This window comes from Hirundo rustica, chromosome 1 (assembly GCF_015227805.2).
Source record: "Hirundo rustica isolate bHirRus1 chromosome 1, bHirRus1.pri.v3, whole genome shotgun sequence".
Classification (NCBI taxonomy): Eukaryota; Metazoa; Chordata; class Aves; order Passeriformes; family Hirundinidae; genus Hirundo; species Hirundo rustica.
The window spans coordinates 84,873,072-84,895,709 of NC_053450.1; the positions used below are offsets into that span (position 1 = coordinate 84,873,072).

At 44.5% G+C, this 22,638-nt stretch overlaps 3 protein-coding genes across 10 annotated transcripts in view; all 3 read left to right on the forward strand.

The window, feature by feature from the left end:
* Positions 1-12,610, forward strand: part of LOC120759576 (serpin B6-like) — a 29,354-nt gene extending 16,744 nt beyond the window's left edge. The window contains 13 exon segments of the mRNA XM_058420285.1: positions 139-256; positions 469-495; positions 498-559; positions 561-611; positions 2,771-2,871; positions 6,269-6,303; positions 6,306-6,349; positions 6,351-6,446; positions 7,950-8,087; positions 8,711-8,828; positions 9,042-9,184; positions 10,656-10,823; positions 11,502-12,610. Coding sequence (XP_058276268.1) covers positions 139-256; positions 469-495; positions 498-559; positions 561-611; positions 2,771-2,871; positions 6,269-6,303; positions 6,306-6,349; positions 6,351-6,446; positions 7,950-8,087; positions 8,711-8,828; positions 9,042-9,184; positions 10,656-10,823; positions 11,502-11,909 — 1,509 coding nt within the window. The 3' untranslated portion in view covers positions 11,910-12,610.
* On the forward strand, positions 2,091-4,760 carry LOC131378545 (serpin B6-like). The gene is given in 3 exon segments (XM_058420431.1): positions 2,091-2,190; positions 2,771-2,938; positions 3,618-4,760. Coding segments are annotated over 3 exon segments (666 nt in total). The 5' UTR covers positions 2,091-2,100; the 3' UTR covers positions 4,026-4,760.
* On the forward strand, positions 5,010-22,632 carry LOC120759857 (serpin B6-like). 8 transcript variants are annotated; one of them, XM_058420418.1, is made up of 8 exons: positions 5,010-5,151; positions 5,777-5,886; positions 14,147-14,324; positions 15,828-15,965; positions 16,586-16,703; positions 16,934-17,076; positions 18,089-18,256; positions 20,956-21,529. In XM_058420418.1, the coding sequence occupies exons 3-8, from the start codon at positions 14,157-14,159 to the stop codon at positions 21,355-21,357; spliced, it is 1,137 nt and encodes a 378-aa protein (XP_058276401.1). In that variant the 5' UTR covers positions 5,010-5,151; positions 5,777-5,886; positions 14,147-14,156; the 3' UTR covers positions 21,358-21,529. The 8 variants fall into 8 exon arrangements, with proteins under 8 accessions (XP_058276401.1, XP_058276404.1, XP_039935923.1 ...); XM_058420421.1 differs by lacking the exon at positions 5,010-5,151 and adding an exon at positions 5,419-5,454; XM_040079989.2 differs by lacking the exons at positions 5,010-5,151; positions 5,777-5,886 and adding exons at positions 12,896-13,035; positions 13,657-13,766 and having other exon boundaries at positions 19,939-22,632.
* The last annotated feature ends 6 nt before the right edge of the window (positions 22,633-22,638 follow it).

Genomic DNA, 22,638 nt, shown 5'->3' on the forward strand with positions numbered 1-22,638 from the left:
TGTCAGCCAGAACTTCAGTGGCCCTATATGAAGATGGGGAAGGGAAGCATGGAGATTTCCCTGGGGAATGTAAGGATCATCTGTGTCTGAATGAGAGTAAATCTCTTGCTGAAAGTCTGTTGTGAATGTCCCTCTTAGTCTTTCATAGAGTCAAGTCAGAAATCCTACCATGCTGGCCTGGAGCAGATGGACTTCCTTCATGCTGCGGAGGATTCCAGGAAACAAATCAATGGCTGGGTAGAGGAAAGAACTGAAGGTGAGTGCTTTGCCAAGTGCCCAGTTGTGTTTAATGGCAGCCATGGTTTGGGTAAGCACCTGTGTTAGGATGTAGGATTGTGACTTCAAACAACTGAGATCTAGAGCTTTTTTCTGTTTTATATATTAAATGCAGAGTAGATACTACCTTGGAAATAATTGGATCCATGTCGGCCTATGAAATAATGTGGGTTTTTTCTTTGTATCATAAAGGTAAAATCCAGAACCTGTTGGCAGAGGGATTCTCAGTTCTCTGACCAGATTTGTGTTGGTGAATGCCATCTATTTCAAAGGCAACTGGGGAAGAGCAGTTCAACAAACAGAGTACCAGAGAATCCCCTTTTCCAATCAATAAGGTATGATGTGCTCTGTGGTGGTGCAGAACTGTTTTATTAGATTTTTGTAAGAAGTTTATGTTATGGTTTGTTTCACTGTATCCCCAATTCTGTATCCCTTTTGTGTTGTCTGTATAATAAGGTATTTTGTGTCAATCATCCCATAACCTCACATGATATGTACATCCCCTCTGCCCCAACCCCCCTCTATGGGGCAGCTTGCCTATCACTCCCGGGGTCCCTCCCAGATTGTGAAATCTCCGTGAGAGAGCTTCAGGTGATAGGCAGCCTGGGGGAATTCCTTGGCTCTGGATTTTAGTGGTCTGAAGCTTGGGGGTGGGCACACCTTGTTACCCCCTGAAACCCCTGATTTGTGGTCTTTTTTGTATCCTCCCTGGGACCCTCCCCCGCTTATAGGGGTGGGAGGGAGGAGCAAGCGTTCTCAGCCGCGGGGTTCTCGACCTAGAAGCTCTCAGCCGCGGGGTTCTCAGCCTGGAAGCTCCGAGCCCGCTCGCCTCGGAGCTTGGAGATCTCTGCTAATAAACATCCTTTAACCTGCTAAGCTGAGAGCCAGCCTTTTCTCTTCTGCTGCTGTTGACTGTCACCTTTGGGTCCAGCTGCCAAGCCGAGAAGCCGAAAGGAACTGGAAACTTTGTGTCTGTGTTGACCCGAGCTAGCTGGGGGTTAGCTCCCACCCGGAGCGGGGACACAACCGGACAGTGCTCAAATGCTGACAATACATTGTTTGGTGGATGTTGTCTGAAATGACCACCTTTAAGAAGAAATTAAATCTTTCAAGCAGGGTTGCCTTGGGTAGGCTCCTTATGCCCTCTCCCTTTCACAGGAAGACTCTCTTTGCTGATTTTCTCTGAACTTTCACATCATTATTAGGACCTTTCATAAAGCACAAAGACAGGTGTGAAAGCTTGTGAATTTAAGTCTTCTTCAGTCTGAGCTTCCCTGCTGCATATCTGCCCCTGAGCCATTCCAAAAGAAATGGAAACAAATCTCATTGGAGAACTCTGTGCTTAGCAGTCTTGTTTTTAGGAGTAGATCAGTGCTCTTGAGGAAGACTTGGGCACTGGCATGGGCAGGCTGTGGCTGCCCCTCAGGATCCCCTGCAGCTCTGGGTTGGCCCCCAGGAGTCATTAGCAAGAGCTGGTAATGTGCCTCTCTTAACACACCTGCTTGAAGGAACCATTGTGGAGAATTGATGCTCTCATGCCTGTCTGTAAACTGTCCCTTCCCTACAGTGGTGAAATAAACCCAAGGATGTTTGAAAGTACCAATATAACTTCTAAATAAAGGAATATTTCTGGTTACCCCAGACTACCTCCAACAGCAACTTCAGAGACTGCTGGACTGATTCTGTCTGGACACCTACTCTCTCCCTGTGTGAATGTGTTGATAAAGCTGGCAGGAGTATCCAGAGAGATAGTTCTCTGTTCCCTGCAGCTGTGCAAGCTTCGAACCAGGTTTCAGGATGCAACAGCAACAGGATATAGGGCTGATGAATAATCTCCTTTTGAGTGGTGGTGGAATATCATACATTTCTGCTGCACATGGCCAGTTTTTACCTCGTGCTTTACAAAACACAGAGGTGGGTATGCCTTAAATTTTAGCTTTTCTATTTTTCAGATCAGTGTATAATTCTAAAACTCCACAGCCTGTCAGCTACTGTTCTACTGTTTCATTCAGACAAAACAATTTCTCTCTGAGCCTTAAATCCAGGAACACCTCACTTTCTCAGCCCCAAAAAATGTAAACCACAGTGAACTAGGAGGTGCAAACTGTGGAAACGGGACTCCATTACCTGTAAAGGAAGCTGTAATTGTACAATTAACCTCTGATATGCAAGTAGACCAACATTGGTATGAAAAACCCATGACAGTCATTGATCTTGAGTTCAGTCTCTGTGAGACTCCTGCACTGCCCAAGGTGTACCCTTTGAAGGCCTTTCCATAAATACCTAAATAAATACATAAATACCTTTATCCTTAACTCTGTCTAGCCTCTGTTCTAGCTAGTCTCTCAAGGCATCAGTGAAGCTGCACTCTGTGGTGTGTGATCAGTTCTCTTTGGTCAAATCCTAAAAGGCCCTGAGTAGCTTGCCGCCTGCTTCGTAGTTTGATACCAGCAGAGAAGCTCAGCCCTAACTGTTGGCATCTCTGTATTTCTAGAACGAGACCAGACCTGTGCAGATGATGTTCAAGAAGGACAGATTTAAGATGGCTTACATTGGGGACTTGCAGACCAAAATCCTTGAGCTGCCCTATGTGGGGTAATGACTGAGCATGATCATCCTGCTCCCTGATGCAATCCGGGATGGATCCACTGGCTTGGAAAGAGTAAGTTGTTGAGCTGAGTGCAAAGAGATCCTAAATGCTTCCAGGGAAGAAAGTCTGATACTGCATAGAGACCTGCAGTTCAGTCCCAGAGCAATTGTGCCTCTGGTGCTCAAGGCCATCAGAAATGTCCCTCTGCTCCCTGTGCCCAAAGGGACTGCCCCTGCTATGTCCTTGCTGCTCAGGCTGTGTGCTGCTCCCTTAGGCAGAGTCTGTGGAAGAGGAGCTGGCCCTGCTGAGGAGCAGAGGTCAGCTGTGGTAGTGATGAGGGCACAGTATGGTGATGCTGGCATGTGGAGGGGGGATTTTGGATGGGCTCTTTGGAAGTCCTGTGGCTTGTCATCCAGATCTTCTGTGCCGAGCAGCTGGCAGTGGTGTGTGGCTCAGTGCCTGGAGCGGCTCACAGGAAAGGGCAGGATCTCTTTTGTGATGAGGGTAGGACACAGGTTTGGGCTCTTTGGCATTCTGGACAAAGGAGTTCATTACTACGGTTTCTTCAGTCAGTTATTCCCCATATTAAAAAAGAAAAGAAACCCCTCCACAGTCTTCATGCTTAACCCAGGGGAAAATAAAGGATGCATACTGTGTGTTATGTGAGGAAACACAGAGACATCATGACTTTGGCTATGTAACACTGACTCAGTTCTCACTGTAATTAAGTAAATTTGTAATTTTTCTTCAGCTGGAGAAAGAACTTACATATGAGAAGCTAATAGGTTGGATCAGTCCTGAGATGATGAAGTCTACAGAGGTGAGGGTGTATTTACCCAGATTTAAACTGGAAGAAGATTACCATCTGAAGGGCCTTCTGAGCAGCATGGGAATGCCTGATGCATTTGAGCTGGGGAAGGCAGACTTCTCAGGAATCTCATCTGGCAATGAGTTGGTGCTGTCTGAAGTGATTCACAAGTCCTTTGTGGAAGTCAATGAAGAAGGCACTGAAGCAGCTGCTGCCACAGCTATCCTAGCGATAGGGTGTTGTGCTCCAGTGCCCACTCCAGAATTCACTGCTGACCATCCCTTCCTCTTCTTCATCCGGCACAACAAAACTTCCAGCATTTTGTTCTGTGGCCGTTTTTGCCATCCCTAAGGAGGAGATGTCTTGGCAGCATAGGTGCCATCCCACAATAAATTTACATTTCCCTAGAACTAGGTGAATCCTTTTGCATTAATTGTCTCTTTCAGCTGTGCCTGAACTTCTGTAGTTGTGATTCCCGCCTTCCTTTGCATGAATAACAGAGCTGTTTAGACAAACACAGCACCTGCCATGTCCAACCCCCTCCTTGCCTGGGAGCAGAAGTCTCCAGGTTCTTGGTCACACATTTGTAGCTGCCCTCCCCTTTTACCTTCCAGTCTCATCCATTTAGTGCCTTGATCCATTTCAGCCTGGAGCTGAAAGGAGTTTTTGGCAGCCTGTTCTAGCTATTGCTGAGCATCCTGCATAGATGTGGGTATTTGATGCTAACAAGTGGAGCAGCATATAGGCAAGAATGGGAATGAAAGTATGCTTTTATAGCAGATGTCCCCGTGAGGCATTTGTGGAGTGAGTGTCTTTCTTTCACCACCCCAGGACAGCTGGGTTTATTGCCTGCCACCTGGTTCTGATCCTTTAACAAAGAATGTAACAAAAGGGCACATGGTGTCTATGCAATGTTTGAATGACAAAGCCTTGATTTTAATTTAATTACTATTCTATGTTTATGCTATTAATATTTTCTTAGAAGCCATTGTTTACCTGTATAATACCAAAGACACAGCTGCAACAGTTGCTTTCCTTCCATTGGGATGTGTTTTGTGGCTCCTGTTCCTGGAATAATAAAGGAAGTGCAAGCGCTGCACGGGTGTTTTTCTCCTTTTTCAGTGCTGAATTATGCACATCTTGTTCAGTCTGTGGCAGGAGGAGAGGAGTTCTGGCAGCGGGTTGGGTGTCGCTGCCCCGCTCCAGGCGGGCGCTGTGGCCGCGGCTGTCGCCGGCCGGACGGGGACGCGGCCAAGCGGCCTCGGCTGCGCCGGGGCTGCGCGGGGCGGGAGGGGAGCGGCGCAGCCTCCGCCCTGTCCCCGCCCGCGGGGCATCCTCCGGGAACGGGGCGGTGTCGGGAAGAAACGCGCAGCTCGTTCCCGTCTCCCGAAATCGCAGCGCTCTTCGGGCAGCGCGGGCTGCGGGCTGTGCAGGGCTTGGGGTGCCAGGCTTGCACGGGTGGTGCAAGGAGACGAAAGTGAGGGCGAGTTCTGGGGTATCGGTTTACATGCTGGCTCGGGAGGTGCTGGTGTTTTTCTTCAGCACAGAGCTCGATAAAAGAGCATTTTGAAGGTGCCGTGCCGATTGTGCGTCTTCGGAGAGAGCTGACAGTGATTCTTGGAATGGCTGTGGGAGGGTCGTTCAGGAAATGCGTAAATTCTGATTTAAAACTCCTCCCCGTATTTGGTTCTGAAAGGAAGCAGCAAACCTGACAGTTCTGCTTTAAAGACGTGTGAGGAAAGCTGCTGTGTGAGTGAGATGGTTGGGGTGTGCAAGCTCTGTGAGTCTGAAGTACTTTAACGTGCAGTCAAGCCAGCACAATTCCTTCCAATTTCCAGTTATAGCGAAAGGGATTTTTTTTTTTTTTTTTTAAATATAATGCCATTAACTTGGAGTAATAAGTAAGGATGGGATAGATGAGTAATGTAGAGAAGAAACATCCTATATAGAATATTATATATGCTTGGTGCGGTTGGGGTTTTTAGTTTGGGAAGTTTTGTTGTTGGGGTTTTTTCTGTTTGGTTGTAGGGGTTATTTTTGGGTTTTTTTGTAAGAGAATCTTGCAGTGACAATGAAATTCTTGCTACTACTCTTTCTTTTAGGCAAAGTCCTCCTGCTGACTTCTCCCAGCCCGGCTGGCAGGTTTAAAACCCAGTGTGCACACGTAGAGGCAAGCTGCAGCTACCACTGAAGGTCTGTTGACTTAGAGAAGGTAAGAGTTGGTAATTCTGCTCTTCTGATGTGTAACTTTGTCTCTGGTGGTCCAATAAAGGCAAATTATTTTCTGTGTGAAGTCAACAGAGATTTCTTTCAGGAAGTCCCTGCACAAATTGCTGTTGTGTCTGATCCCCTTAAAGGACGTCCCACTGTGTAGGTGTGCGATTGAAATCCAGTAGCAGACTCTAAATCACTGAAATAATTCTCATGTGTAGTATGGGATCTCAGGTGCTTGTGGCACCAAATCAGTCCCCAGTGAGCTGATAAGTTTCCAGTCTTTACTTCCTGGTTTACACAGGGAAGTTTAAAAGGGAGAAACAACTGCTTTGTATTCAAGTAAATTTGTTCCATTTTTTTTCCTGTGTTTTATGTCCCAGGCTCAGAAGCATGGAGAGCCTCTGTGCAGCAAACACCACTTTGCTGTGGAGCTGTTAAGAAAGCTGTGTGAGAAGAACAGTGGGGCAGAATGTGTTCTTTTCACCATTTAGTATTTCTTCTGCTTTGTCTATGGTTCTGCTGGGTTCAAGAGGTAGCACTGAAGCCCAAATAAGCAAGGTAGGTCAAAATAAACTTGGATTGCATTTGGTTTGATCATATGAGCACAGTCGTACAGACTGTGACATGGACTTCTGCTAAACTGTGTTTGTCGCTGTGGTGTGAGAGAGCAGAACTCTTCCTCTGGTGTGTGTAAACAGAGTCCAGTTTCTTTTTTTTTTTTTTTTTTTTTTTCATGTGACCATTGTCCATTAAGAAATTAATAGTTGCCTGGGTTTATTTGTGGGGTTTTGTAGTTTTTGACACTGGTCTTCTTCAATATCTAATTAGGAGAAACCTGGAATTTATTTGTTGTTCGTTGTTGGTTACATAAAGGTTTTGTTTTTTTTTTTTCCTTCTTTGCTTTGGCTTAAAACCATATGACACATGTTCTGAAAATGAAGCCACATTTTTAAAACCCCACTGTCTGCATTTCAAACTGGTAACTGCAACTTGATTTACTCCTTTTTAAAATTTACATGGATAGCTAATATCTCTTGACCTCTGTTTTATGTAGGAAATGACAATACTAAGTACAGAACCAGTCTTAAGTTGGCATGCTTGCTTCCTTTGCAAAGTGGGAGGAGTATAAACTCGTATTTTGTTTCCATGTACTTTATAAAAATTTCTGAAAAACTTCTACTGTTGCCACAATTGGAGATATTCGAAATCCATCTGGACACAATCCTGGATTACCATCTCTAGCTGTCCCTTCTTGGGCAGGGTTTTGGAGCAGATTGTCCCCACAGGTCCCTTCCCACCTGAGCCATTCTGTGATCCTGTAGTGCTTGCCTTGAGGGAAGGAGATGCATTCTATGGGAGGCCAGAATGTTAAGAGCCCCTCACAGGTGCATCACCTCCTGGGGGTTGCTCGCAATCTCAGAAAATGCTTATAAAAACAGTGAGACGGAATGATCGGAGATGTTTGGAAAAGCAAAAGGTTTTAATTAAGCAAAAATAACAAACTATACAAAACCGTAGTGAAATAAGCCATGCAAGGTGCAGGGAGGTCCCTTATACCTGTTAAGACGCCCCCAAAATGCATCAAGAGTCTCCATACTCTTATTTAAGTAGGTAATGATCTAGGAGGGGATTTTGGCATGCTGCCCAATAGAAATAGCTACAGTTCTTGAGGCACAGCTCAAACCATCCACCAGGTGCTTTTCTGTTGGAACCGGGCCAATTATGTTGAGAAGAGCATCGAAATTCCTGGTTCTTTGCCTTGCAAGTGAAACAAAGACTGAAACCCAAATCCTTTCCTAATATGGAAGCACCTGAGGGTGTGGGTGCATTGCTACAGGAAGGGAAATCCAGGCTGCTCATTCTGCCACTCCCTAATTTATGACTTGGGCTACTTCTTGATGGGTACATCAGATATGCCTTCCAGGGAGGTGTAGTTGAAAAAGTCTTTTTGCTTCATGTCACAGTATTTAACTTAAAAGTAATTTAATATAAAAACAATCATGCTGATCGAGTGTGTTTAGAGGAGGACTGGACACTGCTCTGGATGTTGTCCTTGTGCAGGTGCTTTCTCTGAAGAATGCCCAGGATGCTCACAATGGGTATCAATCCCTTCTCTCTGAAATTAATGATCCAAACACCAAATACATCCTGAGAACTGCAAACCGGCTCTATGGAGAAAAGACCTTTGAGTTTCTTGCAGTAAGTAGCCATTAAATTTGTTATGATTCTTAGTATAATGTACTTGCTTTCTCTTTCCTCTGGAGGTTCAAGGCAGGCTATGGGATTTGCTTCCAAATTTTCTGTGCTGAGTGTCAGGAGTGTAATTGATTCTGCCAGAGCCCGGTGTCTGAACCTGGCAGAGAATCACCTTTAAATAATTTGTGTTCTGAGTGCACAAGTAATGCCAGGCAGGGTAAAATCCATCAGTCTCTACATTGAGGGTTCTGTGATGTACACATATATTTGGCTGTGGGACAAATGGTTCATAAGTCTTTTAGCAAAAGTCTGATAAACAAACTCATAAAATCATACGTCATGCCACTGAAGCTCAAAAATACCCACAATAAAATTCCTCCCACCTCCCCTTTTCAATGGAGTGTAGAAGTTTGTAGTGGACTGCAATAAGCCATAACAATAATATCCCTTCCTAGTTCAAAGAAGTGGTATAAATCCTAGGAGGAACGTGTCAGTCAGAACTTCAGTGGCCCTATATGAAGATGGGGAAGGGAAGCATGGAGATTGCCCTGGGGAATGTAAGGATCATCTGTGTCTGAATGAGAGTAAATCTCTTGCTGAAAGTCTGTTGTGAATGTCCCTGTTAGTCTTTCATAGAGTCGAGTCAGAAATCCTACCATGCTGGCCTGGAGCAGATGGACTTCCTGCATGCTGCGGAGGATTCCAGGAAACAAATCAATGGCTGGGTAGAGGAAAGAACTGAAGGTGAGTGCTTTGCCAAGTGCCCAGTTGTGTTTAATGGCGGCCATGGTTTGGGTAAGCACCTATGTTAGGATGTAGGATTGTGACTTCAAACAACTGAGATCTAGAGCTTTTTTTCTGTTTTATATATTAAATGCAGAGTAGATACTACCTTGGAAATAATTGGATCCATGTCGGCCTATGAAATAATGTGGGTTTTTTCTTTGTATCATAAAGGTAAAATCCAGAACCTGTTGGCAGAGGGGATTCTCAGTTCTCTGACCAGATTTGTGTTGGTGAATGCCATCTATTTCAAAGGCAACTGGGAAAAGCAGTTCAACAAACAGAGTACCAGAGAATCCCCTTTCCAAATCAATAAGGTATGATGTGCTCAAATGCTGACAATACATTGTTTGGTGGATGTTGTCTGAAATGACCACCTTTAAGAAGAAATTAAATCTTTCAAGCAGGGTTGCCTTGGGTAGGCTCCTTATGCCCTCTCCCTCTCACAGGAAGACTCCCTTTGCTGATTTTCTCTGAACTTTCACATCATTATTAGGACCTTTCATAAAGCACAAAGACAGCTGTGAAAGCTTGTGAATTTGAGTCTTCTTCAGTCTGAGCCTCCCTGCTGCATATCTGCCCCTGAGCCATTCCAAAGGAAATGGAAACAAATCTCCTTTGGAGAACTCTGTGCTTAGCAGTCTTGTTTTTAGGAGTAGATCAGTGCTCTTGAGGAAGACTTGGGCACTGGCATGGGCAGGCTGTGGCTGTCCCTCAGGATCCCCTGCAGCTCTGGGTTGGCCCCCAGGAGTCATTAGCAAGAGCTGGTAATGTGCCTCTCTTAACACACCTGCTTGAAGGAACCATTGTGGAGAATTGATGCTCTCATGCCTGTCTGTAAACTGTCCCTTCCCTACAGTGGTGAAATAAACCCAAGGATGTTTGAAAGTACCAATATAACTTCTAAATAAAGGAATATTTCTGGTTACCCCAGACTACCTCCAACAGCAACTTCAGAGACTGCTGGACTGATTCTGTTCTGGACACCTTATTCTCTCCCTGTGTGAATGTGTTGATAAAGCTGGCAGGAGTATCCAGAGAGATAGTTCTCTGTTCCCTGCAGCTGTGCAAGCTTCGAACCAGGTTTCAGGATGCAACAGCAACAGGATATAGGGCTGATGAATAATCTCCTTTTGAGTGGTGGTGGAATATCATACATTTCTGCTGCACATGGCCAGTTTTTACCTCGTCCTTTACAAAACACAGAGTTGGGTATGCGTTAAATTTTAGCTTTTCTATTTTTCAGATCAGTGTATAATTCTAAAACTCCACAGCCTGTCAGTTACTGTTCTACTGTTTCATTCAGACAAAACAATTTCTCTCTGAGCCTTAAATCCAGGGACACCTCACTTTCTCAGCCCCAAAAAATGTAAACCACAGAGAACTAGGAGGTGTAAACTGTGGAAACGGGACTCCATTACCTGTAAAGGAAGCTGTAATTGTACAATTAACCTCTGATATGCAAGTAGACCAACATTTGTATGAAAAACCCATGGCAATCATTGATCTTGAGTTCAGTCTCTGTGAGACTCCTGCACTGCCCAAGGTGTATCCTTTGAAGGCCTTTCCATAAATACCTAAATAAATACATAAATACCTTTATCCTTAACTCTGTCTAGCCTCTGTTCTAGCTAGTCTCTCAAGGCATCAGTGAAGCTGCACTCTGTGATGTGTGATCAGTTCTCTCTGGTCAAATCCTAAAAGGCCCTGAGTAGCTTGCCGCCTGCTTCGTAGTTTGATACCAGCAGAGAAGCTCAGCCCTAACTGTTGGCATCTCTGTATTTCTAGAACGAGACCAGACCTGTGCAGATGATGTTCAAGAAGGACAGATTTAAGATGGCCTACATTGGGGACTTGCAGACCAAAATCCTGGAGCTCCCCTATGTGGGTAATGAACTGAGCATGATCATCCTGCTCCCTGATGCAATCCGGGATGGATCCACTGGCTTGGAAAGAGTAAGTTGTTGAGCTGAGTGCCAAGAGATCCTGAATGCTTCCAGGGAAGAAAGTCTGATATTGCACAGAGAGCTGCAGTTGAGTCCCAGAGCAATTGTGCCTCTGGTGCTCAGGACCATCAGAAATGTCCCTCTGCTCCCTGTGCCCAAAGGGACTGCCCCTGCTATGTCCTTGCTGCTCAGGCTGTGTGCTGCTCCCTTAGGCAGAGGCTGTGGAAGAGGAGCTGGCCCTGCTGAGGAGCAGAGGTCAGCTGTGGTTGTGATGAGGGCACAGTATGGTGATGCTGGCATGTGGAGGGGGGATTTTGGATGGGCTCTTTGGAAGTCCTGTGGCTTGTCATCCAGATCTGTGCTGAGCAGCTGGCAGTGGTGTGTGGCTCAGTGCCTGGAGAGAGGCTCACAGGAAAGGGCAGGATCTCTTTTGTGATGAGGGTAGGACACAGGTGTGGGCTCTTTGGCACTCTGGACAAAGGAGTTCATTACTAAGGTTTCTTCAGTCAGTTATTCCCCATATTAAAAAAGAAAAGAAACCCCTCCACAGTCTTCATGCTTAACCCAGGGGAAAATAAAGGATGCATACTGTGTGTTATATGAGGAAACACAGAGACATCATAACTTTGGCTATGTAACACTGACTCAGTTCTCACTGTAATTAAGTAAATTTGTAATTTTTCTTCAGCTGGAGAAAGAACTTACATATGAGAAGCTAATAGGTTGGATCAGTCCTGAGATGATGAAGTCTATAGAGGTGAGGGTGTCTTTACCCAGATTTAAACTGGAAGAAGATTACCATCTAAAACCCCTTCTGAGCAGCATGGGAATGCCTGATGCATTTGAGCTGGGGAAGGCAGACTTCTCAGGAATCTCATCTGGCAATGAGTTGGTGCTGTCTGAAGTGATTCACAAGTCCTTTGTGGAAGTCAATGAAGAAGGCACTGAAGCAGCTGCTGCCACAGCTATCCTAGTGTTGGCATGTCGTGCTCCAGTGCCCACTCCAGAATTCACTGCTGACCATCCCTTCCTCTTCTTCATCCGGCACAACAAAACTTCCAGCATTCTGTTCTGTGGCCGTTTTTGCCATCCCTAAGGAGGAGATGTCTTGGCAGCATAGGTGCCATTCCACAATAAATTTACATTTCCCTTGAACTAGGTGAATCCTTTTGCCTTAATTGTATCTTTCAGCTGTGCCTGAACTTCTGTAGTTGTGATTCCCGCCTTCCTTTGCATGAATAACAGAGCTGTTTAGACAAACACAGCACCTGCCAAGTCCAACCCCCTCCTTGCCTGGGTGCAGAAGTCTTCAGGTTCTTGGTCACACATTTGTAGCTGCCCTCCCCTTTTACCTTCCAGTCTCATCCATTTAATGCCTTGATCCATTTCAGCCTGGAGCTGAAAGGAGTTTTTGGCAGCCTGTTCCAGCTATTGCTGAGCATCCTGCATAGATGTGGGTATTTGATGCTAACAAGTGGAGCAGCATATAGGCAAGAATGGGAATGAAAGTATGCTTTTATAGCAGATGTCCCCGTGAGGTATTTGTGGAGTGAGTGTCTTTCTTTCACCACCCCAGGACAGCTGAGTTTATTGCCTGCCACCTGGTTCTGGTCCTTTAACAAAGAATGTAACAAAAGGGCACATGGTGTCTATGCAATGTTTGAATGACAAAGCCTTGATTTTAACTTTGTTTTGCTACTGTTCTATGTTTATGCTATTAATATTTTCTTAGAAGCCATTGTTTACCTGTATAATACCAGACACAGCTGCAACAGCTTTCCTTCCATTGGGATGTGTTTTGTGGCTCCTGTTCCTGGAATAATAAAGGAAGTGCAAGCGCTGCACGGGTGTTTTTCTCCTTTTTCAGTGCTGAATTATGCACATCTTGTTCAGTCTGTGGCAGGAGGAGAGGAGTTCTGGCAGCGGGTTGGGTGTCGCTGCCCCGCTCCTGGGGGGCGCTGTGGCCGCGGCTGTCGCCGGCCGGACGGGGACGCGGCCAAGCGGCCTCGGCTGCGCTGGGGCTGCGCGGGGCGGGAGGGGAGCGGCGCAGCCTCCGCCCTGTCCCCGCCCGCGGGGCATCCTCCGGGAACGGGGCGGTGTCGGGAAGAAACGCGCAGCTCGTTCCCGTCTCCCGAAATCGCAGCGCTCTTCGGGCAGCGCGGGCTGCGGGCTGTGCAGGGCTTGGGGTGCCAGGCTTGCACGGGTGGTGCAAGGAGACGAAAGTGAGGGCGAGTTCTGGGGTATCGGTTTACATGCTGGCTCGGGAGGTGCTGGTGTTTTCTTCAGCACAGAGCTCGATAAAAGAGCATTTTGAAGGTGCCGTGCCGATTGTGCGTCTTCGGAGAGAGCTGACAGTGATTCTTGGAATGGCTGTGGGAGGGTCGTTCAGGAAATGCGTAAATTCTGATTTAAACTCCTCCCCGTATTTGGTTCTGAAAGGAAGCAGCAAACCTGACAGTTCTGCTTTAAGACGTGTGAGGAAAGCTGCTGTGTGAGTGAGATGGTTGGGGTGTGCAAGCTCTGTGAGTCTGAAGTACTTTAACGTGCAGTCATGCCAGCACAATTCCTTCCAATTTCCAGTTATAGCGAAAGGGATTTTTTTTTTTTTTTTTAAATATAATGCCATTAACTTGGAGTAATAAGTAAGGATGGGATAGATGAGTAATGTAGAGAAGAAACATCCTATATAGAATATTATATATGCTTGGTGTGGTTGGGGTTTTTAGTTTGGGAAGTTTTGTTGTTGGGGTTTTTTCTGTTTGGCTGTAGGGGTTGTTTTTGGGTTTTTTGGTAAGAGAATCTTGCAGTGACAATGAAATTCTTGCTACTACTCTTTCTTTGAGGCGAAGTCCTGCTGCTGACTTCTCCCAGCCCGGCTGGCAGGTTTAAAACCCAGTGTGCACGCGTAGAGGCAAGCTGCAGCTAGCACTGAAGGTCTGTTGACTTAGAGAAGGTAAGAGTTGGTAATTCTGCTCTTCTGATGTGTAACTTGTCTCTGGTGGTCCAATAAATGCAAATTATTTTCTGTGTGAAGGCAACAGAGATTTCTTTCAGGAAGTCCTGCACAAATTCCTGTTGTGTCTGATCCCCTTAAAGGACGTCCCACTGTGTAGGTGTGCGATTGAAATCCAGTAGCAGACTCTAAACCACTGAAATAATTCTCATGTGTAGTATGGGATCTCAGGTGCTTGTGGCACCAAATCAGTCTCCAGTGAGCTGATAAGTTTCCAGTCTTTACTTCCTGGTTTACACAGGGAAGTTTAAAAGGGAGAAACAACTGCTTTGTATTCAAGTAAATTTGTTCCATTTTTTTTCCTGTGTTTTATGTCCCAGGCTCAGAAGCATGGAGAGCCTCTGTGCAGCAAACACCACTTTTGCTGTGGAGCTGTTAAGAAAGCTGTGTGAGAAGAACAGTGGGCAGAATGTGTTCTTTTCACCATTTAGTATTTCTTCTGCTTTGTCTATGGTTCTGCTGGGTTCAAGAGGTAGCACTGAAGCCCAAATAAGCAAGGTAGGTCAAAATAAACTTGGATTGCATTTGGTTTGATCCTGTGAGCACAGTCGTACAGACTGTGACATGGACTTCTGCTAAACTGTGTTTGTCGCTGTGGTGTGAGAGAGCAGAGCTCTTCCTCTGGTGTGTGTAAACAGAGTCCAGTTTTTTTTTTTTTTTTTTTTTTTTTTTCATGTGACCATTGTCCATTAAGAAATTAATAGTTGCCTGGGTTTATTTGTGGGGTTTTGTAGTTTTTGACACTGGTCTTCTTCAATATCTAATTAGGAGAAACCTGGAATTTATTTGTTGTTCGTTGTTGGTTACATAAAGGTTTTGTTTTTTTTTTTCCTTCTTTGCTTTGGCTTAAAACCATATGACACATGTTCTGAAAATGAAGCCACATTTTTAAAACCCCACTGTCTGCATTTCAAACTGGTAACTGCAACTTGATTTACTCCTTTTTAAAATTTACATGGATAGCTAATATCTCTTGACCTCTGTTTTATGTAGGAAATGACAATACTAAGTACAGAACCAGTCTTAAGTTGGCATGCTTGCTTCCTTTGCAAAGTGGAAGGAGTATAAACTCGTATTTTGTTTCCATGTACTTTATAAAAATTTCTGAAAAACTTCTACTGTTGCCACAATTGGAGATATTCGAAATCCATGTGGACACAATCCTGGATTACCAGCTCTAGCTGTCCCTTCTTGGGCAGGGTTTTGGAGCAGATTGTCCCCACAGGTCCCTTCCCACCTGACCCACTCTGTGATCCTATAGTGCTTGCCTTGAGGGAAGGAGATGCATTCTATGGGAGGCCAGAATGTTAAGAGCCCCTCACAGGTGCATCACCTCCTGAGGGTTGCTCGCAACCTCAGAAAATGCTTATAAAAGCAGTGAGACGGAATGATCGGAGATGTTTGGAAAAGCAAAAGGTTTTAATTAGGCAAAAATAACAAACTATACAAAACCGTAGTGAAATAAGCCATGCAAGGTGCAGGGAGGTCCCTTATACCTGTTAAGACGCCCCCAAAATGCACCAAGAGTCTCCATACTCTTATTTAAGTAGGTAATGATCTAGGAGGGGATTTTGGCATGCTGCCCAATAGAAATAGCTACAGTTCTTGGGGCACAGCTCAAACCATCCACCAGGTGCTTTTCTGTTGGAACCGGGCCAATTATGTTGAGAAGAGCATCGAAATTCCTGGTTCTTTGCCTTGCAAGTGAAACAAAGAATGAAACCCAAATCCTTTCCTAATATGGAAGCACCTGAGGGTGTGGGTGCATTGCTACAGGAAGGGAAATCCAGGCTGCTCATTCTGCCGCTCCCTAATTTATAACTTGTGCAACTTCTTGATGGGTACATCAGATATGCCTTCCAGGGAGGTGTAGTTGAAAAAGTCTTTTTGCTTCATGTCACAGTATTTAACTTAAAAATAATTTAATATAAAAACAATCATGCTGATCGAGTGTGTTTAGAGGAGGACTGGACACTGCTGTGGATGTTGGTCTTTGTGCAGGTGCTTTCTCTGAAGAATGCCCAGGATGCTCACAATGGGTATCAATCCCTTCTCTCTGAAATTAATGATCCAAACACCAAATACATCCTGAGAACTGCAAACCGGCTCTATGGAGAAAAGACCTTTGAGTTTCTTGCAGTAAGTAGCCATTAAATTTGTTATGATTTTTAGTATAATGTATTTGCTACCTCTTTCCTCTGGAGGTTCAAGGCAGGCTATGGGATTTGCTTCCAGATTTTCTGGGCTGTAGGTCAGGAGTGTAATTGATTCTGCCAGAGCCCGGTGTCTGAACTTGGCAGAGAATCACCTTTAAATAATTTGTGTTCTGAATACACAAGCGTTGCCAAGCAGGGTAAAATCCATCAGTCTCTACATTGAGGGTTCTGTGATCTACACATATATTTGGCTGTGGGACAAATGGTTCATAAGTCTTTTAGCAAAGTGATAAACAAACTCATAAAATCATACGTCATGCCACTGAAGCACAAAAAACCCCACAATAAAATTCCTCCCACCTCCCCTTTTCAATGGAGTGTAGAAGTTTGTAGTGGACTGCAATAAGCCATAACAATAATATCCCTTCCTAGTTCAAAGAAGTGGTATAAATCCTAGGAGGAACGTGTCAGTCAGAACTTCAGTGGCCCTATATGAAGATGGGGAAGGGAAGCATAGAGATTTCCTTGGGGAATGTAAGGATCAGCTGTGTCTGAATTAGAGTAAATCTCTTGCTGAAAGTCTGTTGTGAATGTCCCTGTTAGTCTTTCATAGAGTCGAGTCAGAAATCCTACCATGCTGGCCTGGAGCAGATGGATTTCCTTCATGCTGCGGAGGATTCCAGGAAACAAATCAATGGCTGGGTAGAGGAAAGGACTGAAGGTGAGTGCTTTGCCAAGTGCCCAGTTGTGTTTAATGGCAGCCATGGTTTGGGTAAGCACCTGTGTTAGGATGTAGGATTGTGACTTCAAACAACTGAGATCTAGAGCTCTGTCTGGTACATGATTCTTTTCTGTTTTATATATTAAATGTAGAGTAGATGCTGTCTTGGATAATAATTGGATCCATGTCAACCTATGAAATAATGTGAGTTTTTTCTTTGTATCATAAAGGTAAAATCCAGAACCTGTTGGCGGAAGGGATTCTCAGTTCTCTGACCAGATTTGTGTTGGTGAATGCCATCTATTTCAAAGGCAACTGGGAAAAGCAGTTCAACAAACAGAGTACCAGAGAATTCCCTTTCCAAATCACTAAGGTATGATGTGCTCAAATGCTGACAATACATTGTTTGGTGGATGTTGTCTGAAATGACCACCTTTAAGAAGAAATTAAATCTTTCAAGCAGGGTTGCCTTGGGTAGGCTCCTTATGCCCTCTCCCTCTCACAGGAAGACTCCCTTTGCTGATTTTCTCTGAACTTTCACATCATTATTAGGACCTTTCATAAAGCACAAAGACAGGTGTGAAAGCTTGTGAATTTGAGTCTTCTTCAGTCTGAGCTTCCCTGCTGCATATCTGCCCCTGAGCCACTCCAAAGGAAATGGAAACAAATCTCCTTTGGAGAACTCTGTCCTCTGCAGTCTTGTTTTTAGGAGTAGATCAGTGCTCTTGAGGAAGACTTGGGCACTGGCATGGGCAGGCTGTGGCTGCCCCTCAGGATCCCCTGCAGCTCTGGGTTGGCCCCCAGGAGTCATTAGCAAGAGCTGGTAATGTGCCTCTCTTAACACACCTGCTTGAAGGAACCATTGTGGAGAATTGATGCTCTCATGCCTGTCTCTAAACTGGTCCCTTCCCTGCAGTGGTGAAATAAACCCAAGGATGTTTGAAAGTACCAATATAACTTCTAAATAAAGGAATATTTCTGGTTACCCCAGACTACCTCCAACAGCAACCTCAGAGACTGCTGGACTGCTTCTGTTCCGGACACCTTACTCTCTCCCTGTGTGAATGTGTTGATAAAGCTGGCAGGAGTATCCAGAGAGATAGTTCTCTGTTCCCTGCAGCTGTGCAAGCTTCGAACCAGGTTTCAGGATGCAACAGCAACAGGATATAGGGCTGATGAATAATCTCCTTTTGAGTGGTGGTGGAATATCGTGCATTGTTCTTACCTCGTGCTTTCCAAAAGGCAGTGTTTGGGCTGCACTCTGTGATGTGTGATCAGTTCTCTTTGGTCAAATCCTAAAAGGTCTGAGTAGCTTGACTCCTTCTTCGTAGTTTGAGACCAGCAGAGAAGCTCAGCCCTAACTGTTGGCATCTCTGTATTTCTAGAACGAGACCAGACCTGTGCAGATGATGTTCAAGGAAGACAGATTTAAGATGGCCTGCGTTGGGGACTTGCAGACCAAAATCCTGGAGCTCCCCTATGTGGGTAATGAACTGAGCATGATCATCCTGCTCCCTGATGCAATCCGGGATGAATCCACTGGCCTGGAAAGAGTAAGTTGTTGAGCTGAGTGCCAAGACAGCCTGAATGCTTCCAGGGAAGAAAGTCTGATATTGCACAGAGAGCTGCAGTTGAGTCCCAGAGTAATTGTGCCTCTGGTGCTCAAGGCCATCAGAAATGTCCCTCTTCTCCCTGTGCCCAAAGGGACTGCCCCTGCTATGTCCTTGCTGCTCAGGCTGTGTGCTGCTCCCTTAGGCAGAGGCTGTGGAAGAGGAGCTGGCCCTGCTGAGGAGCAGAGCTGGTTGTGGTGGAGGCATGGTATGGTGACGCTGGCATGTGGAGAGGGGGATTTTGGATCTGTGTAGTGGTTTCACATTTGTTAAATTCTGTTTGTTAAATTTAGAGTACTAGTCTTAGTATTAATATCTTAACCTAGCTTCTGATAGGTCTTTGTCCTTTCCAAAGCAATTTTAAGGTCCTGACAGGGTAAAAACGTAACATTCCTCCCTAACGAAAAACCAAACTGTGGCAACCCATGGCAATATCCACCCCTCGACTTTGGGAAATACACATAAAAACCTATTATCAAAGTTACATACATTATATAACTTTTGTTTCCTTAAAACAATAAAACTTCTCCTCTCCCAGATATTTTACTATAATTATACTTAATTAATACTTGCTTTGCCTTTAAATTTTCTTCGTTAATCTTATCTTACAATTTTTATTAATTGGCTGCATTCTTCATTAAATTGTAATGGTTTTAATTCAAAAGTGGGCAGAAACTCAAATTAATGTAGTGGTTTCACATTTGCTAAATTTAGTGTAGTGATCTTAGTGTTTATTCTATTTTTGTGGGAGAAGATCAGAAGCAAAGTAGGCTTAAGCTTAAAAATAAATAAATAGTTTTATTAACACATACTAATAGAATGGAAAAGTTGAAAAAACAAAACAAAGTGAAACTTTAAAACACTCTTCCTTTATAAACTGTTAACTTTCTTACAAACAACATATAGAGACACAACTTGTGATTTTTAGTCAGTTTCACTATTTAAATATAATCTTTTATCACTTTGAAGAGGAGTCTCTCTAGAGTCCTATGGAGACGTTCCCCACAAGACAAAAAACAATCTTGTGGCTCTTAGTGTCACAAATCTGCAACTGCTTGGAGTATTTTGCAGATTGTGCTGTTCTATGCATTAGTAACCTTTTCTTTGGCTACTCATGGGTCTCTTAATGTATTTGGGATATTGTTTAATAATGCTTCTTTTAGTACAAAATAAGGATTATCTTCTATCTTCAAAATTGTCTCTATCATAAAAGAAATAGACTTCTTTTTATTCTAGGAGCTGAGAGCTTTAAATCACTTTCTCTCTAAAATAATTTTAGTTTCAAAGGCTGAGATCTCTCTCACAGGAGCAAGGGGGTTTGAGATTCTTACTTTAATCTCAATTATATCAATCTCTAATTTTGATTAGAACTAGCATTCCTCCAAACAACATTAAGATGTTACAAGAAACAGTCTATTTTGCTATGGTTTATCTCAGAGGTAGGTGCGGTTAAAAATGTCTACATCTTTAATCTCTCTTCTAATAATCTTCATTAGTTCTTTTATTTTTGCTTTACTGACTTTATGTGGTGGTTTTTTTACGTCCACTCTGTCTCTTTTTTTTTTTTTTTTTTTTTTTTTTTTTTTTTTTTTTTTTTTTTTTTTTTTTTTTTTTTTGTCTTTCAGGAAAGGGTTAGGCCTTGGAAGCTTCACGTTGCCATGAAAGGGATAAATCTGCCCAGGCCTGCAGTGGCCATGCCATCTCTGCTGGGCAGCAGTCTCTCCACCACTGCACTTTTAGATTGGCCTGGTTTTTTCTCTCTTTTCTGTCTGGAAAATCACCAAACCGGAGGGGAGAGGGGGAGAGCTTTGCCCACCCCTTGGTGACAGTCGGGGCAGCCTCGGCCCAACTGGGCCCATAGCTGTTAGCAGGGCCCGGCAGAGATCTTTATTTGCTCCAGGACTCCGGGGCTCTGGGGAAGATTTTTAAAGTAGTGGATGTTAAGCTACAACCTCTCCTCCCCTGCTAGGAGCTGATGGAGCCTGGCCAGGCCTCGGGGCCGGCTCCCCCCTCAGAGTGGGGGGCGTGAAGTCGCCGGCCCAGTTCGATGTTACCTGTTCAGCTGGACAGGAGGAAACGGGCCTGACCCGAACAAAGCCAGGATTTATATGGGTTCTTCCCAAAGTCACATTCAATGTTCTTAGCGGTTAAAGCGTGTGCTAATACCTTAACCTAACTCCTGATATGTCTTTGTCCTTTCTAAAACAATTTTAAGGTCCTGACAAAGTAAAGACTTCACATTCCTCTCAAACTAAATACCAAACCCATTACAGTGGGCTCTTTGGAAGCCCTGTTGCTTGTCCTCTAGATCTTCTGTGCTGAGCAGCTGGCAGTGGTGTGTGGCTCAGTGCCTGGAAAGAGGCTCACAGGAAAGGGCAGGATCTCTTTTTGTGATGAGGGTAGGACACAAGTTTGGGCTCTTGGCATTCTGGGCAAGGAGTTCATTACTAAGGTTTTTTCAGTCATTTATTCCCCTATTAAAAATGAAGAGAAAACCCCCACAGTCTTCCTGCTTAACCCAGGGGAAAATAAAGGATGCATGTTGTGTGTTATGTGAAGAAACACACATAAAAGAGTTCTTTGGCTATGTAATATTTACTCAATTCTCATTGTAATTAAGTAAATTTGGAATTTTTCTTCAGCTGGAGAAAGAACTTACATATGAGAAGCTAATAGGTTGGATCAGTCCTGAAATGATGGAGTCTACAGAGGTGCGGGTGTCTTTACCCAGATTTAAACTGGAAGAAGATTACCATCTGAAGGGCCTTCTGAGCAGCATGGGAATGCCTGATGCATTTGACTCGGGGAAGGCAGACTTCTCAGGAATCTCATCTGGCAACGAGTTGGTGCTGTCTGAAGTGATTCACAAGTCCTTTGTGGAAGTCAATGAAGAAGGTACTGAAGCAGCTGCTGCTACTGTGCTGGTTGCAAATTCCTGTTCACTGAGAGTTCGGGAATTCACTGCTGACCATCCCTTCCTCTTCTTCATCCGGCACAACAAAACTTCCAGCATTCTGTTCTGTGGCCGTTTTTGCCATCCCTAAGGAGGAGATGTCTTGGCAGCATAGGTGCCATCCCACAATAAATTTACATTTCCCTGGATCATAGCGACTCCTTTTGCATTAATTGTCTCTTTCAGCTGTGCCTGAACCCTCTATAGTAGTCTTCATCTGAGCCTTGGCATAAATAACAGAGCTGCTTAGACAAACACAGCACCTGCCATGTGCCTGTGTGCAGAGGTCTCCAGGTCCTTGCTGACACAAGAACCATCCCACTTGCTCTGTGAGTGCTTCTTCTGTGCTTGACTCCCTTTTGGTGTCCAGCAGGCAGTCAGGCAGTGAGAGCCCATGGGAAAGAAGGAGTTACTTTTGCTTGAGACAAGGCTGGAGCACATTTGTAGCTGCTCTCCCCTTTTACCTTCCAGTCTCATCCATTTAGTGCCTTGATCCATTTCAGCTGGAGCTGAAAGGTGCCTTTAGCAGCCTGTTCCAGGTACTGCTGAGCATCCTGTGTAGATGTGGGGTTTTTGGCTAATAACTGGACCAGTACTTAGTCAAGAACATTTTTTGCAGCACATATCCTTAGAGGGCATTTATGGGTTGAGAACCATCATCACAGGAGATCTTGAGGTTATTTTGTGTCGCCTGGTTCTAGTCCTTTAAGAAGGAATGTATTCTAACTGCAGAACACCAAAGACAAAGCTGAAACAGCTTTCCTGACACAGGGATGCTTTTTATACTTTATGTTTTTGAAATACTAGAAGAACTGTAAGTGCTGTAGATTTCTGTTTCTTTTTGCTACTATTAGTAGTGCATTTTTTAACCAGTTTTCTGAAAACCCCAAATATTTCCTGCAGTGCCAGCTTCTATGTAGCTCATTTGGAATTCATCACTAAACACAAGATTTTTATGGATAGGGAAACCCGAGGCACTTACTTGGGTTGCCATGCATTATTGGTTGTCCTTGAAAGGATTTCAGGGTATTTCGAAGGATAGCAAGGGAGTCCCTGGATAATACTTTTTTTCTGGGCAGGACTGCAATGATTTTTCTTGTTTTTTTGCACGGGTTCAAACCAAGGCCTGGTAGATGTTATCCAAAAGGTGCTAGATGGGCCTATCCTTTATTCAGTGCACAGTAACCCAGCTGTCTCAGGTCAAGCAAATGAATTGTTTGCAGGGGAGAGGGACGAGACCCAACATTTCTGTCACCAGGACGCATGCCATACGCTCCAGTTAAAGGGTGGGTGCTAGGCACCTGAAACCAATATCGGCAGTATAGTTGGGGATGTCATGGGAGCCAGACCAAGGACTAATGGAGAATAAAGA

Bases quoted from the DNA above. Each gene is read 5' to 3' on its own strand.
- LOC120759857 (XM_058420418.1), top strand. From the start codon at position 14,157: ATGGAGAGCCTCTGTGCAGCAAACACCACTTTTGCTGTGGAGCTGTTA. The intron at 15,966-16,585 runs GTAAGTAGCCAT...TGTCCCTGTTAG, and splicing joins AGACCTTTGAGTTTCTTGCA to TCTTTCATAGAGTCGAGTCA. The intron at 17,077-18,088 runs GTATGATGTGCT...CTGTATTTCTAG, and splicing joins TCCCTTTCCAAATCACTAAG to AACGAGACCAGACCTGTGCA.